We start from the raw sequence: 19,155 nt of genomic DNA on the forward strand, positions 1-19,155 counted from the left end.
CATGAGTACAAACGTTGTGAATTATGAATCCTTGTCTGATTCCTTTGGATTTTTCGTTTATGAGCAAGTGGTGTTGAAAAGGGAATAGCTTCTGCCTTCAGGCATTTTTCATACATAGTCTCATTACATACCATAAAACACAATTTCATCAATCATGCTGGGATCTCCAGGGTAAGGTGATTGTTGTGTAAATATCACAGAGGTCTGATGCTCTGGCAAAACCTCTTGTGATACGAATTGATGAACAGTTTGGGATTTCCAGTAATGTTGCTGGCAGAGTTCTTGTGCTTACTGCTTGATGCGTGATCAGCCGTTGTGCTAGGAGTTGCTGCAAGCTATAGGAAAAGGTGATCATTCCTGAGTCTAGGAATAATCCACAAATAGGAACTGGGGGGGGCCCTCTTGTCTAGAGTCTTGAACGACTTAATCCAAATGATACGAGAGCCTAAATACTTGTAAAATGGAACAAACTTCCAGTGGTTTCAGTATGATTGAGTTACATAAGCACCCTTTCTTTTATTGTCATAATTTTTCTCTGTGGAAGAGGGGAATGATACACAGATGCATCATAAGCATAAGTGTGTAAAAGGGGTACTCAGATACAGCAAAGTGGTCAGACAAATGCACCAGGCTTGAGAGCTTCTATTTCTAAAGGGAATCCCTTCGAAACGCAGTAGGAATTGTGCATTTAGCAGACATGAGCGATGAGGCTGCTGATGTTTAAATGCATAGGGTCTTATGTATGCCTACATTACTCTGTTTTCATGCTCATTTAGCTCTATTGATTAAAGTGGAATTGCAGCAGCAGGCGATTGGTTGCACAGAAGTAAATCGCACTTCTTTGTTTTCCTCCGTGACAGCTACGAGCCCATAGCCTGTAAGTAAGCAGCACATAACCTGATAATATATAAAGCCTTACACTAGTTTCCTGTTGGATAAAACTCAGTTTGCGTGCAATTTTTAAGTGCGTTTGTTGTACTGCTGTGAAAAAAGGTGTGCTTTATACATGCCTTTGTAAAGTTTTCCATGTATGATAGTTGCTAATGGTGAAAATATGGCAAGAAGCTAATTGAAAACAAGCAGAATGACTTGCAAATTCACAGTGGCTTGGTGCTGTTGTTCAAAAGACAGATAACTCCTGTTTCTCCTGGCCTGGTTTGAAGTCTGGGGAGAGTCCTGGGTTACCTTTTGTTTTTACCAATGACATGTATGATGGTTTTTGCTCACTAGAGAAAGAAATCAGGCAAAGAATCTTTCTGTGAAACTCAGTTATCTTCAGCGACACAGGTCGGTGTGTTCAGTTTCATTGTGTTGTGCATTCCTCTTCCATAGCCCACACTGACGTTAATACTGTACCAGCTGATGTTGTGTTCTGCCCTTGCAGCACAGGAGTTGCACATACACCCTGCCTGCTTTTCCCATACAGCTTGTGTGTGTAAGAGGGAGAACTCCTTGCCCTGTTTTGGTTCTTCCCAGCTCTCCAGTGAAGTGAAACTCGTACAGTACAGTTCCTCACTTTCACTTCTTTTTGTGCTCTCTTGATCTCAGTGTGTCTGTGCTCTCATGTGAGTAATTCTCTTTTTCAACTGACCTTGATAACTACTTCCAAGCTGAAATGTCAGTTCCTATGCTGCATGTGAAGGTCATAAACCATCCGTCTTCCTTTTGGGGTTGTGCCTGAGTTCCCCTTCACTGTAGGAAGACGTCTGTCACCAAACCACACCAACGAGTGGGGGATCGCCAGCATGATTCAGGGAAAGAACTTCTACAGGCATTCTTTCTGCAGTCCCAATTTCACAAGGACTGTGTTTTGAGGTAACTGTGGAAGCTGTCAAGTTTGAGCCCGGCACTCTGTGAAACTGGGTCTTAATCTTGCTCATCTGTGATGAAAGAAAAGGAGGTGCTCCCGGTAACGTCAGGAGAGGCTCCTTTGAGGCTCCTTTATTTCACAAGCATTAACAGGTTGGAGATGTACTCAAGACTTCTACTCCCACCCAGCGTGACTGCTGCTGGTTGTGACAGCAGCTCCTAAGCAGACCACTTGTTCTCATTGTGGGAGAATGATCACCAGCATTTTGGTTGCATAGGTGAGGGAGTCTCCTCCACGTTGCTGTGCCTACGGAGTTACTCAGCACGTTTTATTCTATTAAGAATATATATAAATTTAGACACCGGCTATTTTTTGCTACCTTCTTTTTTGGTGACACCAGTGCTTGGACTTCTGAGCAAATGTAGCCAATGCAGTCCAAGCACTGAGGATTTCCTTTTATTTATTTATTTTTTAATTCCTTAAAGCTTCTCAAGAGAGATGATTTAGACATTTTCTCAACTTTGGCTGAGGAAGACCCTCAGTGCTGTCACTTGTCTGGATAGAAACTCACAAATTAATTCCTGTGACAATCCTCACTTCGGGTCCCTGTTCACAACCCAGGTCTGACTCAAGGCCTCCTCTGGCAGCAGCTGCTCTGTGTTTCTGCGTAGCCACTGCTCTGGCATCAGCTTTGCTAAAAAAAAGTGTTTGGGAGTCATGAACTATCCCTCTTGTTACTGCTTCTGCTTTCACCTCTACCTCCACCTCCCCACGGGGATCGGCTGGCTCCATACAATCAAGCATGAAAGTCAAGCACAAGCCAAGAGCCCTGCTGCAGACTGAACTGGTGCAGCACTGGGATTCTGTGGTTGGGAGAGAATTTACCTGATGTCAATACGTTCCATTTTGTGCCAGGATAGAAGCAGAGCAGGGAATGAATGCATCCTTATGGGTACTGCAAGGGTAAAAATGGTCTGGTTCTTCATGGTGGAGCATGTGCGCCCTCCCTGTGTGTATTCATACTGGGGGTGTGCATTTCAGAGAACTTTCTGTTTCTCAGAGGCTCTCAGGTGTTGATGAAAAGTAAATAATTGGAGGAATTCTGCCACGTTCGTTCATTCTGAATAGTGCCCTGTTCTGCAAATAGTCCTGTGGTTTTCGACAGGATTTCTCATGGAGTTGCACCGTGCAGGCGTGAGGCAGGGTGGCAGAATACAGCCCTGTCAAGTGCACAATGGATTTTCCGTGTGGCATTCTGGGTGTGCCTCCAGGTTTGGAGCACAGCTGTGCTTTGTGCTGCAGAGGTACGGAGACACGCTGATGCCTTCCAGAAACTAAAGAGGCAACGCAGACAGCAGGAAAAGGGACACAGTGGAAGGAAAGGCTTTGCCATACTTCAGATTTGGGTTGATTAGATTCAAACTGAGCTTACTCCAGCTCATCTGTGACTTATCCACTTACTCAGTGTACTGCCCCAACAAATGCAGTTAGAGGGATTTAGGTTTGGCCTAAGCCTAGAGGTCTAAAAACTAAAAATGAATGGTTAGGTTGGCAGCTAGAAGCCTGCAGGAGCTGCTTATGAACAGAAAGAAAACTCTGGGCATTTATGGGAGATTCTGTTGTGCTCAGTATGCTGCACAACAATCCCCTTCCACATACTCATCCTCTCTTGCAAGGCAGTGCAGCTGTATTTCATGAAACTAAATTGTGTCAGTGTTAGGCAGCAGCTATGAGAAATGAGGGAATGCAGAAAACTGCTTAGGGAAGATCGTAATAAACTTTGTATATGCTTAATGAGCCCTTGTTTCTTTTTTCCCCAAACTATAGCGCAAATATAATGAAATTGTGCTAAATATTTGGATGTATCATCTAATCCTGCTGTCAAAGATGGTTCTGGAATGGGAGAAAGCAAGTGCTTACCCAAGTTTCCAAAACATTTGCGGGTGGGAAACTAACAACAATACCCAGTTCAGCTGAAAGGTGTACTGTGAATGTTAGTTTTAGTGGGGTTAAAGTTTAGACCACTGGACTTGGTGTCTTGCACTACCCAGTTTTGAATGGATACAGTGAAGTATGAAATAAAAATGTGAATAAACTGACTCCTGTTTACTCCGTGAAGGATGCTGCCAAACAATATAGCTGCAAGCAAATGCAGTCTTGTTTTCTATGCATTTGCCAGAGCATTGTGCTTCAGAGGAACAGCCTGTTACAGGGGGGAGATGAGATGTCTCCTAACAGCAGTCACTCTCCCTGCTCTGTGCAGAACTCTGAAATGCCTGAGGGCCAGAGATGCTGATCAGTAGCAGTAAGCAGCTCTTTTCTTTGTACCTTGGTGTTCGGTACTAACGTTGGATCTCCTGTGGAGAAGCCCCAAGATTTCCTCTTGCAGGGCACTTTAGCACAACTGGGCTTTTAAGGACATGATCAGCCACGCAGCACTGCTCTGCCATGAGGATCAGCACGCCACGGAGCCATCTCCATGTCCAACAGGTTGCTTGCTTCTGCCTTACAAAGCCCCAGCCAGACTTGGGTGTAAGGAAGACTATGAGGCTCTGTAGCATGAAACAGCACAAAACATCCACAGACATCGCTGTCACAAAGTGTCTTCTAGCTTTCTGCTCTTCCTCTCCTTATTGTCCCTGCTGGCACATCGCCAGGCAGGCGTGATCCTGATCTGCTGCTTGTTTGTCTTGTGCAGCTGATCTAGCCTTTGTCTGAGACGCTTGGGTTTTAGTGCTCTGTAACTGATTCCTTTGGCGCACACCACTCCAGGAGACGATTCCAGTCAGATTCACACCAGCTTTGGCTAGATTCCCATTCACCCATGTCTCAGGGGAGTTCCACGTTAAGAATAACAATGTTCACCTTGAGGATTGCACAGGAGAACAGGGCTGTGCCACACTATTACGAAGTAGCAGTGATGAAAGTGTGCAAAGATAGGCACGTATTTCATGTCATTCACAGGGCTGTCTTCTACTACTGCTATTACAAATGGGAGTGATAAGGCCTCAAGAGCGTGTTGTTATTCTTGGAAACAAAGATCTCTTCTCAGGCTATTTCCTGTCTTTTGCGAGGAAAGGAAAAGCATTTGACAAGGCTTTTTGCGAATTAAGCTGGGAAAATTGAGAAAAAAATGTTCACTGACTTCCATCTCTATTTATGCTTTAGACACTGGTAATTACTTTAGGAATCATTTGTGATAAAAGCGTTGATAGTGCTTCCTTTTATCAATAAAACTACATTGCTAGGACTGACTTTGCATTGTCTATCAATGTGAGCCGAGGATGCAAGTTACAAAAGTCAAAGGTAACTGTTTTTTCAATACGTTATCTAGCTTGAACAAAGAAAACAGAAAAGGAAATGTGTACGTGTACGATATCTTTTGAAAATTCTTGCCAAATGAACCGAATGCTATGCTTATAAATTAACCAGAATATTTTTCAGAGTTTATTTTTATGTATTATAGACATATTTAATAATCTGTATTTTTGTAATTTAAACAGACTGTAATGTGCAGATCTTAAATTTAACCATGCAATCATTTGCTAAGAAAAACAAGGCATTTTAATTTTTTTTAAGCCTTTCATAAGTAAAATATTCCCCATGATCAGGTTTTGATACAGCATGAACACCCCTGCTGTCATGCTGCTCTAAATGTCTGGAGCGATCCTTTCATTTAAAACTGCCTCAGCAAACTTTTGCTGGATTGTGTTGTTCTTCATAAGGTATTTCTGAATATGTCTTGCTTTTATTACAATGCTCTTAAAGGGTCAGAAAGAAGCGAAGTCATCTTCTACCAAGCTCTTGTTTCTTGCTCTGAGTCATGTGGCCATGTAAACCCTTTTGTCTACCAAGAAGGTTTTGCAGAAATATCCCCCTGCTACTTATTGTAACGGTGCTGGCAGAAGCAGGTGCTGTACTGGAGGTGACTCGCGAGCTGCTCCCAGTGTTTTGATCAACAGGGATGAAATCTGAGCCCAACAAGTCAATGAGAGTTTTGTCATTGATTGCGCAGCAGCCAGGATTTCTCCATGGCTGTTACAAATACAGTGTGGTGAGGAGAGCACACGGACTGGTATGGCTTGATTTGGGAATGAAGAACTCATGCATGCAGTGTGTCTTCACGTGGATTTCCTGCTCTTCCTACATTGCTTCCTTTACTATTCCAAATATTCTCTGAAATAGGAGTTCTTTGAATGTAATGTGTACTCTTCTTAAAAATTGATCGAATCCACAGTCCTAGCATCGGCGATTTAATGCTGTGCTGAAAATCTATCAAATCTTAGCCACTTTTTTTTTTTTAATTTACGAAGAACACTTTTCCTTGTTACCTTAAATTTCTTCTGTTGGGGTTTTGTAATCCATTGCACTGATTTTATTAAACCAGCCATGTAGTTAAGAACGCTTGATTTCTCTGGAACTGCTCTTTCTTGGGTGTTTCCAGTGCTGTGGATATAGCAGAAAGGAGTCTGGAGGAAATCGTGGCACTTAACCAACGCCACCATTGCAAATGTCGTACTGGCATGCTTGGAGCGTGATTCATTAACTCAGTATCTTGCTTGGAGTGTGTGAGATTTTAAATGGAAAGTCTGATTAGAGTGCATTAGTTTGGATGTTCAGTGTGTGTGTGGGGGAAAAAAAGAATCTGTTGTCAAATTTATTACTGAAATGTGTGTGACTAATAAGGAATAGTAGCTTTCCGTACGATTTGCTGAATCACTTGTCAAATTCCTATTTGCTGAATCTCCAAGTGTAGAATAACCAATCATTATTTCATTTGATTAGGAAAAAAAATCTTTAAATTAGAACGTGTATCTCGAAACCTTGTCAAGGACAAATTGATCTTTTTTTATTTTAACTAAATTAAAAAAAAAAAGCTGGAAGGCATTTGCTGTATCAGAAGATTTTAAAGTCTGTTAAAGGAAACGAGTTTGCGGAAGTTGAAGATAGTACAGGGTTTGAGGAAACTGCACGCTTCCTGTATGACTTCGAGCAGATCACTTAACCGAACTGTCAATTTTTTTAACCTTAAAGTGGGGATAATAATGGCATGTAGGTAGTTGTGGTGGAGTTTGCTACCTTTCTTTGTTGCTTTGTGTAAAAATGAGGTTTTGGAAGGCAGAAATCATCCTTTGAGTGCAAATGATGTGCAAAACCAGAAGTGCTCTGGATAAATACTGAATCTTTTCATCACGTACAGCTCTCTCCACTAGCAAATATATGTATGTGACAACACAGCGAGAACTGAGGGGTTGCAAATATATTTAGAAAATTGTTACAAGTGAGATCTGCAAAACACAATGAACCTGTGTTCATCAGACTGTCACACAACATCAGTTCCTTGGTTTTGCTGTGTAGTAGTCCTCAGTAATGCCCGTTGTACATCTCATTGCTCGTTCCTGTAAATGAGCTTCACAAGAACATAGCAAGGTACGAGCAGCATGAGGTCTTCCTGCTCATGCTTACTGCTCTCGTATGTACTTTGGCCAGCTTGAGGTTTATTTTACAGGGAAGACAAATTTGGAAGGAAGATGGATGGCTCCTGCAAAAATTAAAATTACGCTGTTGATTAACTGCAAAGTGGTTTAAAAACTTGAGCTGGAGTTACTTTTATCTGATATGCTTTAGATTTCGGGTTCATCCTTCAGCCCCCACATCCACCTGTGTTATGTTAAATTAACCTGGTGTGTTGCTTTCCTAGGGTTATGGGTCACTGCCAGTATTAGGTTTCAAGCAGGCCAGCTGTTCCCAGATCCAGTCCCTTCCAGTGAAATCAGAGGCAGAGCAGAGGGAAGCACACAACCAGAGGATGAGGGAGGCTGCAGGCAGGAAGTGCAGTGTGAAGACAGCCAAGTAATTCTACTTGCAGCTTCACTGTTAAAAATTTCCACATATTCCTTGCTCATTAGCAAAATGTTTAAAAATGTAGTGTTAAATTGCAGTTGTTCCTTGGGACTGTTTTCTTAAACTCTTAATTACAAAAGCGAGCTTGAAATCAGGAACATTTCAAGCCTCTAGCAAGGAAGATGCAGCGTCTCGGTCACACGGAGAGTTTAAGGGAAATGGGAATGTACAAAAGGAACCGAAATCCACATGGAATCTCCCCCTGCCACCCAGCAGTTTCACAAACGTGTTTGTTTTTAAATGTCACAGTGCGGTGACTGAGGTTTTGGAGAAGCCTAGCATGGATGGCAGAGGTCTGATCTCGTGAATGTTGTCAGAGCTAATGGCAGGAGGTGGCTGTCCTGGCCTTCAGCTGCACTGCCCTGCTGGCCTGGTGCTTCACGCTTGCTGGCCACGATAGGTAGGAGCGTGGTGGCAGAGCTGAGCACTGCCTGTGCCCCCGGTGAAATGTCGTGCCACCATTCTCTTCGAGAGAATTGCAATTTGGGGCCTTTTTGCTTCTCTTGAGTAAGGTCTGGCTTGTCTGGTGGAGGCAGAAAGGTGCTACGACACTTCCTTGCTGCACTTGCTTCAGAGACCTGCTGCTCTGACAGAGGAAAACACTGGTTGGTTTAGTGCAAGATGCAGAAAACCAAGCAGCGCTGCTTGTAAGCAGATTCTTCCTGACCTTGGTGGTTTGTGGCAGGCTGCTCTTCTGAGATCGGAGCTCTTCTAACAGGCTGCTGCCACTGCGTTAAGTTAAATCTAATGTCTGATTCCACGTGGGACAGAACGTGTGGCTTCTGGTGAGGTGCTGTAGGGTTACCTGGCAATACCAGCCCTTTATTTTTGCAGTTTGAAGCCATACCTGTGTTTGAGTAAAACATCCTCCTTCCCAAAAAATAATACAGTGGAAAGGCATCTCTTCATATTAGTAGATTGCTGTGTTATTTATTTTGCAAGGTGGCTTGTAAGGAGAACAGCCTGTTCCAGCAGCCAGCTGGGCTCTGCGTTCAAATCCCCAGTCTCTACAGCTGTGTCATGGGCTTGTGCAATGGTCTTCAGCAAATTGCTTGTCCTGAGGAAAAGCAAGGCATGGGGGGTAATACCTAAAGCATATTGGATTCTGATGAAGGGCATTGTGTAAAGGCTAAGAACTGTTATTTAAACAGGCTGTAATTAATGTAATTAAGAGTCTTGCCCCAAAAGGCATGTCAGGAGATGTTCCTTGTCACTTAGCGTGTAGCTGACAGCTCATATTTTGGAACTTTTGTAATACCATAATGTGTGCACACACACAGTGTGTGGGAGAGAAGGGTTTGTGGAGGGACCCAAAGTTCTGAATACCTCCCCAGAGACATAAGCAGCTGGCTTCACAAGCACAGTCAGAAACTAGAAGAGGTTTGTCTGGTGAGTCTGAATGAAAATCAGGATGAACATCAGTTGTTAGAATGTGTCAATCAAGGGCATATTGGTAAATTCCATGCAGAGAGAAATTTTAATTTAGAGCTAATGTACTGTCAGTAATCAAAAAGATCCTATTCAGCTGAAAGTGCTTCAGATTTCATACTATGGGAAACCAATAATTATGAGATACAGTGAATAATACAAGGTAGAATTGCTAAAGGGATTAATTAGACTTAGACTAACTAACCACTATAATTGATGCAAATATACATCTGTAGCCTGCTGAGACATTAGATAGTCGTCATACACCTGCTCAATTTAGCAGAGCTGCAGAACACAGCTGTCACAATCATTTCTGTTTTATTCTGGAAAATTCTATTCTATTCTTCGTATCTGGAAAAGAGCTCCTTGAACATAATTGGCTATTTGTTCTTTTGTTGTTCAAAATATTGCCTTTTATCCTTTTCTAAACAGCACTTCCACGATGGCAGAAAGGCACAACAGCACATTGAAACTTGCTGGAAACAACTTGAAGCCGTAAGTGGAAATTTCCTCAGATGTGACACTTAAATCATTTTTATACCGTTTTTCATAGAGATGGTTCCAAACTTTGTATTTAGAATATGAAAGGTGTGTGGATAAAAGCTGAAGAAATGTGATTTTTAGAACTTTGCTGTTTTAAATGCACTGGTAGGTATGAAAAAGGTCTGTTTAAATAGTACATTTGGCTTTCCATGGGATCTATGTGTAGTGTGAGTAGTGTTTCATTTGATACAACTTGAAAAGTGTGCCAAGAGTTGCTTGAAATGCATAGTCCCTAAGGATGCTATTCAGATATTCCTCCATAAGCTGAATAGTTTCACCCTGCATGAATAAATCAAATGTGACCATCTCTTTAGTAAGGTGCTGCTTCTCAGAAGCAAATACACTGGAATTTGTGCTCAGCATTCATCACATGAACCAGTGAGAAATTTTAGGTGGAGGAGACGATAACAAAAGGGGATAAAGGTAAATGACAAATCCTACTTACAAATAGCAGTGAAATTGGTAGAGTGAAGCAGTCTGAAGAATGGAAGAAAAAAGATGTGTTTATGGTAACTGTTATTAAGTTCTTTAATGTGGAAATGTATTGCAATGTAAACAAGCTAGTCCTAGAATCTCCTGACAGTTGTTACAGCAGATCAGCTTAGGGTCAGTTATTGATTTTAGGTAGAGTTTTAATTTGTGTTTCTTTCCCATGCTGAAAGATTCTTCTTTTTCTTTTTTTTTTTTCCTTTTCAGAGTAAAAGGCGGTTTGAACGTGACTGCAAAGAAGCTGATCGAGCACAGCAGTATTTTGAGAAAATGGATGCTGACATCAATGTTACAAAAGCAGATGTTGAAAAGGTAAGCCAGTGGGTGGAGAGGCTGTTTGTAAACATGAATGAATAGGTTCAAGTGCTCAGTCCCACTGGTAGTATAAATCTTCTGAGGCTTACTGCCTCACTGGCCAGTCAATGTGTTAATTAAAAAAGGGAGAGCTCTGCAGGGAGCTGTATTTGCATAAAAATTATAAACACACAGAGTTAGATTTCTTCAGAAAGATGGTGTCAGAATTTAACATAGCTGACATGGCTCTAAATACATTTATGCAAAATCAGTTTTAACTAACACCCCAGAGTTTTTGTACAGTCAATCTTGTTAGGGCTCCCTGCATCTGAATGTTTGCAGTTACCCAAACTTTGATTCAGGTGGACAAACTTCCTGCCTTCTTGAGCAACACCTCAAAAATGTCCTGATGCCATTGGCTGCAGTGACATAATATCAGGATTGTTGTTCAGAGACCTAGATTAACAGCAGGACAGCTTTTAATGTTATGGAGTACCCTGAAATCCCTGCCTGTCACAGATAGCACATAGCTTTTATTTGTAAGTTGCTGTCTGGTTGCAGTTGCACGTGGCTTTTGTACATTGATTTTGTGAAGCTTTTGAACTGATGTCTAATTTTAAACATAGATTCGTGTTTCAGCATATCCATCTTGAAATACTTTTTCTTTAATTTAATTCAAAATTGGATGTACAGAAGGATGCTTTAAGTTTAAATGTCGCAGTCAAGTGAAGTACCTGTATCTTAAGAAACCAAGGGAGAGGGAAAAGGTGTCTTTAGCTTGCTTCTCTTTTTGATGTTAGACATCTGCTCAGATAATTCAATAATGTAATATATAAGGATAGTATTCGCTGAAAAGTTTGATTGACACAGGAACAAAATAGTCAGAATACTTGAACAGGTTTGTTTCTTAAAAAAAAAAAAAAAGAGCTGAAGTGTATATATATCAAATACTTTGTTGCAGAAGTGTGAAGTGAATCTTTTATAGTCCAAGATTGTCCCTGTAAGGAAAAAAAAAAAAGTAAGTTTTGCTCTTCAAGAAGTCTGCTTCATTCTCTACTCAGTTAATTCAATTCTAGGAAGCTATCAAATACAAATTTGCTCTACATTTGTGGGATCTTAAGAAGTTTCTAGTATGCTGAGCATCATAGTATCCAAATTGCTATTAGAATTGACAACAGTAAATGAAAAGACAGCTCAGGAAAATTTCCCAAAGTGTTACTGAATATTAAAAGGAACAAACAGCTTTGTGGTCTTGTCAATTGCTTGGCTGTTAGCTGTAAATTCACCCTGCAGATTTGATTATCTGTCACCTGGATTTGGCAGCGCACTTTACAGATGAATGAGTGCACAGGGTTGTCAAAGATGTAAGGCCACACACAATTTTTTTCGGGCAGACAAGGATCATCTCTGCTTTATCTGTATTAAATGATTTTAAAATACGTTTTTTCGCAGATGAAATTAAGACTTACCCGAGATTTTTTTTTTCAAAGCTGAGGTCATGTCAAAGGGGATAGAGAGATGGCTCACTGTTTCAGATAGGGAGCTGGAACTCGTTAGTCCTACATCAGTTCCTAATGCTGGCCTTTTTTGGTCAGCATGGAAGGATGCATGTTGGCAATGTATGCTGTAGATTTAGGTACATTCTGGGAAGCAATCCTTCCTCTGCTGCTCTTTCCCTGTAAAGTGGAGCAGAGGGGCTTCTCAGCTAAATTTTTCTAGTTCTTTAGCGTGTCTATTTGTAAATTACTCATTGCAAAATGAGGCTCAGTGGCATCTTGAAAGACAAAACTCTGCTGCAGCTCTGCGTGCTGGCTAATCTCTGGAGAAGGCATTAGTCGGCTTTCCAGCCAGCCAGTGGAGTAGATGGAGAAGGAAAAGGTTATCAAAACGAGTGGAATGTGAAATAATATTACTGAACAGAGAGAACAGTGTTTTCTAAGTGCATGTGTTAAACTGGGTTCATCCATGCCGGGCTCTGAATAATGCCCTTTCTTTGCTTCCCTTGGCCCACGTGACTGGCTCTGCCTTACATAAGGCTCCAGTGAAAATAGGATATTGTTCGCCCCGCGCTGCTGCCGGGCAGCTCTTGCAGACCTGCTCCAGGGAGAGATGCAGAAACCCCGGGGTTTCAGTTGGAGCACTATGATGACTTTTCCCTCCTCCTCCTATTGCAGGAGTTCTGATTTCACTTGCCCCTTACAGCTTGGCAGCTGCGCTCTTGCTCCCAAAAATCTGTCTGGCCAGGAAAGCAGACGATTTGGCTGTGTTCGGAGCCAGTGCTATTCGCTTTGGCGGAACAAGGTGCTCTTCGAGCAGTGGGATCATTTGTCCTCATTTCTTGGGCTTGAGATTGACACTTTGGCTACTTCAGCTTCTACCTGCAAATATAAGCAGACAGTAGAGTTATATTTTGCATTGTGAATTGCAGGGTAACGGAATTAAAATTCTGCAGTGATCACAGTGACACATGCAATCAAAAGAATGTGCAACTGCCTGATGCACCTCATGCTCTACTGTATGAGGATCTGACGTGCTCTCATCTGTCAGTCTTTAAATAGTCGTAGCCTTTGACGACTGCAGCAAGAAATTCGGTGCTAGCGCTGCCAGCTACCAGCACTTAACGTGGCCTTGCTGAAAGGAGAGCTCTTGGCATTACAGTGTGCTACGATTAAGTAACCAGAATAGTGGCAGAGAAGCTAATTAGGAGTTACTTTCCTCCTCATTTCTCCAGGACTGCTTGGCAAAAGAACAAAGGGCCTCAGGTGTGTGCTTCGAGGCAGGGCTGGGTGTGCATGGACATCTTTCATGGAAACCCAAACCGCTCCTGATTGCAGAGGGCAATGCCATCTGTGCTGCTCCGATATCCAGCGTGGTTCTCTTCATGGGTGCAGCCAGCCAGGCAGGGGTTGAGCTGAGAGAGCTGGGTGTTTAGCTTTGCTTCCTCCTGTCTCCTTTTTTGGTGTTAGTACTGTGGAGCGAAGGGCTGTGCTTAGGTTTCGGCAAGGGTCGCAGGCTTTGCAGGGGAGTGGGCTCCAGCACTCGAGTTCCCCTCCCTGGGTTTGCACGGAGTCTCTGAAGTGCAAGCCGCCAGCATTTGTAGGGGGAACATTGGTGTGAATGCAAAGCGTATTATGCTCAAAGCTTTTGTCTGCTCCACTTAGCAAAGTCAGAGTTACTGTGTTGCGAGCAACTGCACTGTGAAAATATCCTTATAAAATAAATAAATGGTGGAACGTGCTGATGAAAACACTGGGCAGGCTTGTAGGTATCACTGTGAGCTTTAGCTTTGCTTGGATCGCACTGGGATGTGAGCTTTCAAAGCAGTTCTTTTTCAAAAAAAAACCACAGTGGAGTTGCTTCAATTTTTTGACCATTTGGGGAAATGGTCTCTGTCACCAGCGCAGAGGCAGTGTACTTATAAGGAAGTGCTCTATTGTTTCTTCCTTCTCTTTAGAGCTGCAATCACTAAAAAGCTGACATCTTTATGGGATAATGTGGTACCCAGTGGTGCCTTTGCAGACTTCTTGCAATAAAAAAAAAAAAAAAAAGAAAAACAGCTGGCTTCTCTAAAGGTTCATTTTCAACGTGGATTTTTCAGAATTTGTTTTTAAGGAGGAAGTGGTTTGGGGCCAACCGTACAAGGGGATGAATGCTTTTTGCATCTTGATTAGCACAGAAGTTGAGGGAGAGGGCAGCAGCTTGAGGTAGCCTGAGTCAGGCAGGACCTGTCCCTTTGCTGAAGAGTAGCACGGTCGTGTGTGGGGGTCCTAGGTGATAATTCTGCCAGAAAACAACTTCAGCTGTGAGCCCCAAAAAATGAGCTGGGAGTGAGTTCCCAGACTGCTGTCCTGAAGTCAGGGCTAATCGTGCTGGTTTATTTTTTGTTCCAGTTGTGTTTGGTGTGTTCCACCTTAAGTGGTTTTATGATTGATGTAAACGTCTTGTAGGTTTTGAAAGTAGTGAGAGACTAAAAGTGCCAATTTGACATGAACTCTCACAAATCAAAAAGGTCCTAACGTTGCTCGTACTTGAGGTGGGATGTTTGTTTTGCTCTGGAGGTTTTGACTGACTTAATTCAGTATATCTTCAACCTACACTAAGAAAGGCTGGGTGAATATGCTTTCTTACACGCTTACTGCTTACCCAGTCAATTTTAATGCAATGTAAGGAGCCTGTGTCGCCCCCCTTACCACAGCAGACGTCCATCTACATTGCACTGGAAAGTCATGAGCTGAAGCACTGGCAGAGTCGTACGGAACATAGATGAAGAAATACTGCTACTTAGAAAGATTCTTGGAATAAGCTGATCTTCCTGCCTTTGCGAATGCAGTTATACCGGCAAGTGTTAAACTGCTTTTCCAGCAGCCAGGCTGCTGCGCTGCAGGACGCAAATCTCTTCATTAAGAATTTACACATCCTTACAATGAAGGATGAACTAAACTATTCTTAGTTAGGCCCCAGAGAAATCTCTCAGCTATGCTTCAGCATATCCATACACTGCAGCATGCTTCGTCAGAGGAGCATCAAGTCACAACGGAGCAGGATAGAGCGAGCATCGCTGGAACCCTGCATGCAAGCCACAAAGGAACATCTCCAGCTCGGTGCTGGATTGTTGCGAAGTGCGTCACTGAGGTTTTAGTCAATTAAGGCTGTCGGCAGTAAACTCTGCAGCATAGCCAGAGACTGTGGGTGCCCTCCTTCTGCACACCATGACTACTTAATGAGCCCAGTTTTTCAGGACCTGCTGAGTCATCTGTGCTGTGACAATTAGGCTTGTTGTATTCTTTCCCTGGCTCATCCGACTTGAGGCACCTACTGCCATACTGAACTTGTCAGCGGTTGGAAAATGTAGTGCCGTGCGAGGGCGATGGTAGAAGCTGGAAAACCTCGACAGTGTTTGTGTCGTTAACACAGGTGAGGTGGGTGAGGCTCAGTCCCAGACACAGTTCCGGAGAGCCCTGTGCATTTCTTACTTAGCTACACGCTGCATAAGGCTTCCCCACGTTCTCTGCGTGGTGCTGAGTTTTCCTTATGTTTACTGGGCAGTTGTGTTTCTGTTGCTCTGCTGATGGAACTGACCGAACCCTTGTGTGTCTTCAGTTCTGATGCGAGTCAAATTTCCCATAAATTCAAGGGCAGTCCTTTCTCGGTAACGTGATTTAAAGCCATTAGATTCACACACTAACATATTTTCTCTAGTTTATGCAGATCCCAATCTCCTTTTTGAACTGCTTCTTCCTAATGGGCATTGTAGCATGTAGGAAGTCCCTCAGGATGGTCATTTGCGTTTCTGGTAGAATAAGCCTTGTTTACAACCTGCTATCAGCAACGCTGAGATGATACAGCAGCTGTTTCCCTTTTGAACTCATGACTAATTTATGAGCTCTGATTTCTAGTCTATGAAGAGTTAATGACCCTAGAAGCATCATCTGGGAAACTATAAATACCCTTATGTATCCCATACAGACACTGTATTTGGTGTTAAGAGGTCAAGAAGCAAAAATACCAGTTTTAGTTTTAGTATAGGATTAGGAAATCCATCTGAATGTGTTCCCTCTTAGCGGTACCCGTCTGCAATAATGCCCTACATAGCAATTTGACAGTTTCATAACAATGCAGCCCTACTGGGCGGCGGATTGCTGAGTGGAGCAAACAAGTCACTGAGGTAAAAAGGGGGTTGTGAAGGGGAGGTTTAAGAACAACTCCTGAATTAAGGATCAACCACCCTTTGAATCAAGGCGTAGGCATTCTTAGCTAGTGCAGAGCAATTAGTTTATGCTATGTGGTTAGAAAGCTTGTCTGTAGTTATTCTGTCAAAAATATTTTGACAGAGCTTTTCAGCTGTGTCAGAACTAAGGGAAAATGTAGCAGAGACCTCAGAATTTGGCTGTTAAGTTTGTGAGCTGTTCAGTTTAAGTGAATGTGTGGTACCCATAAAGTGAGGCGTTAAGGCTAGCAGAATCATATGGTAACTGTCTTCAGCCCTGACTATTCATCCTGCATTGGCAGTGTTTATAAAACCTTTGTTGGAGAGAGATTACTAGAACCATGCCCAGTATTCAAAGTATGATCTAAGCAATGTATTATACAGTCCTGAAATAAGTTCCATTATTTATATTCCATACTCACATTTATACACTGCAGAACTTAATTGCTTACGTTAGTACAACTGAACAGGTCTCCAGAAATCATTTAAAGTCAGCCGCTGCTCCAGACACCTCTCTGGTAACCTCCTCCCTCAATTCCAAATATTCTTCTACCTATCGTGCAAACACCTCGTTCTTTTGTAATCAAGCAGACTTTTTAAAGCATCCTCATGGGACTGGCTTTCTCCAAGCTGTGTGGCAGGCTGCTAGTGATTTGTCCCTCTGACCCTCTTGCCCGTTTGACTCTTTGGTCACCCAGGAAGTTTGAATATTTGGTGTTTGTGATGTGAGAGTGGCTGTGGAAGGAGACAAAATTTTGGATTTGGGGCACGGGTCTTTTTGCTAGGGCCTTGGAGCAGTTGCAGGACTGGTGGCATGAGTATAAAGCTGACTGACACAGCTAGGTGAGTCCTCGTTGCTATTTAATTTTTTTTAGTAGTGCAGCTGAGACCAGTCCAGATTAACAAAAAAGCTGTGCAAGAGCCTTGTGCAGGGTGCTTAGTGTTGCGCTCTCAGCTCTGCTAGATGTGGCCCACCCTTCTCCTTAGAGTTTTGGTGGTTTGTTGCTTTAGTACCTCTCTTATCAGCGTACACTTCGGTCACCTGGCAGAGTGAGGTGGAATACGGGGTCACCAGATAACTGTTCCTGAGATCTGACCATGAAGATTTTTTATCCCATCGCCTCTTTGCTTGTTTGCGTGTTTTATTTGACCAAATGATTTCAAGGATTCGCAGGTTGTGATGAAGATTATTTTTTTTATATCCTTTTAATATTAAAAGTAAGGATTTTTCTTCTTCCTTTCCTATCTGTTACTTCGCACGTCCCGTTCTGCCTTCTTGCTTTCAGGGAAGCAAATTCTGAAACTTTTTTGCGTGCCAGTTCAGAGAGACCAAACTGGTTATTGTAAAATAGTAAACAATGGAGCTTGACTTGGAGGCTATGTAAATCAAAGCCTGAAATCCTGGCCCTGTTTTGAAGTCCGTGGCAGAGTTCCCACTGTTATTAATGCTTCTGCAAATGCTGCCAGTGTTGCTGCTACCAAGAGACACCCCACTGCTGTTAGTGATAGTGCCTGCTCGCAACAGAGAGCAGCAATGTGAGCCTGGCTGGGTGGGGAGGGTCAGAGCCCGCAGCTGAAAAATCTGTGAGCAATTGAAAGCATTCCTGACATTGGTGAAGTGTTTCTGAGTCTGCCTTTATCATTAACTTATTTTGAAGGGATTGGACGGTCGACGAGGGGTGAGGGGGGGATTTTTGTGTTTGCGTTTCAGTCTGATCTTGGATTTACCAAAGACAGATCTGTTTTGGCAGGCGGCGGCCTGGCAGTGATGCATCTCACATACTGTCTGGGTTTGTTGGTGTTTTTGAAAAGAGGGGGCAGAAGAAAGCAAGTTACACCAGAGTTTTGACTGGAAACTCTGCCATTCTGGACATGAGCAACGGCTGAGAAGCTGAACTGTTCCACTCCGTGCAGATCAGCTTAATAGCAGCCAAAGCTTTTTTCTGCCCTTTTCAGTTATTCATATCACTCCCACCATAACAGCCCGGAGGGGCTGCATTTTTTGTCTGTGTAAACCCAGAAGACAGTGTGTCCATTGAGTCTCTGGCTGTTTCTGGAATGTGTCTTAGAAATTGTTCTCAGCAAAATACCCTTCATTCTTTTCTGTAGTGAAGACTGAAGTGGCAGAAAGTGTGTTTTTTCTTTCTCCTTTGCTTCCTTCACCTATATCTTTCTCTAAGTTAGTTACAGAAAATAGTGCTTTGGTGTGATTGTGTTCAGATCTCAATTGCCATGGCAGTGGAAGCTCTAAGCTTACCAATATACTTGCTGCAGGGCTGATGGTGCTGCAGATACTGGGCTGTCCTTCGCTCTTGGGAGCGCTTTTCTTGATGAGAAGTACAGTAGCATTTATGACCTTCTGGTTTTATTGCTGCCACACGAGTTCACAGAAGAATTGCCTTAACAAAAATAGACTTTGGAGGGGAGGTTGTGTGTATATGCACCGCACGTGTTTATCTGGGGACTAAAAGAGGTTACAAAGGTGTGCTCTGGGGGTGGGTGTGAATTTCTTTAACAAGTGCATGCAAGATCTGAGTATCTTTTGCAAAGAAAAGCAAAACGTTTTTCTTTCCCCCAAATCCCTTAAATGCCCTTTTCTGCTTTTTCATGAGGCTGAAAGTGACCTCACTCATTTTTCCTTTCAAAGGGAGTTTTTTTGTCCTTTTTTTTTTTTTTTGTAGTGTTACAAGTACCTAGTCCTGACTTCTGTTTTAACCAAGAGTGACCTGGCAGTCTGTTGATCTGGATTGTGGTTTCACATGTGGTGCTAGAAATCCAAGCTCCTGCTTGATCATCCCTGCACAGTTAAAAGGAGAGCGTGAGCTGGCTGAAAGCTGCATCACCCCGTATCTGAAGGCATGGTTTGGTTTTCCAGAAACTGGGTATTCCAAAGCCTTCTCTCCTGACAATGCTGTTCAGAACAAATATTTTAACATTAATTCTAAGAGCCTGAGAAGTATCTTCTCTGAAGCTGTTTGCG

General features: G+C 42.7%; 1 protein-coding gene across 18 annotated transcripts in view; it reads left to right on the top strand.

Annotated features, from left to right (window-relative positions):
- Positions 1 to 19,155, top strand: part of FNBP1 (formin binding protein 1) — a 92,378-nt gene that overhangs the window by 38,829 nt on the left and 34,394 nt on the right. For all 18 annotated transcript variants that reach the window (XM_068656472.1, XM_068656471.1, XM_068656473.1 and 15 more), the window contains exons 5-6: positions 9,575 to 9,637; positions 10,382 to 10,486. In XM_068656472.1, coding sequence (XP_068512573.1) covers positions 9,575 to 9,637; positions 10,382 to 10,486 — 168 coding nt within the window. The remainder of the gene's footprint in view (positions 1 to 9,574; positions 9,638 to 10,381; positions 10,487 to 19,155) is intronic.

Source organism: Anas acuta, chromosome 20 (assembly GCF_963932015.1).
Source record: "Anas acuta chromosome 20, bAnaAcu1.1, whole genome shotgun sequence".
NCBI classification, from domain to species: domain Eukaryota; kingdom Metazoa; phylum Chordata; class Aves; order Anseriformes; family Anatidae; genus Anas; species Anas acuta.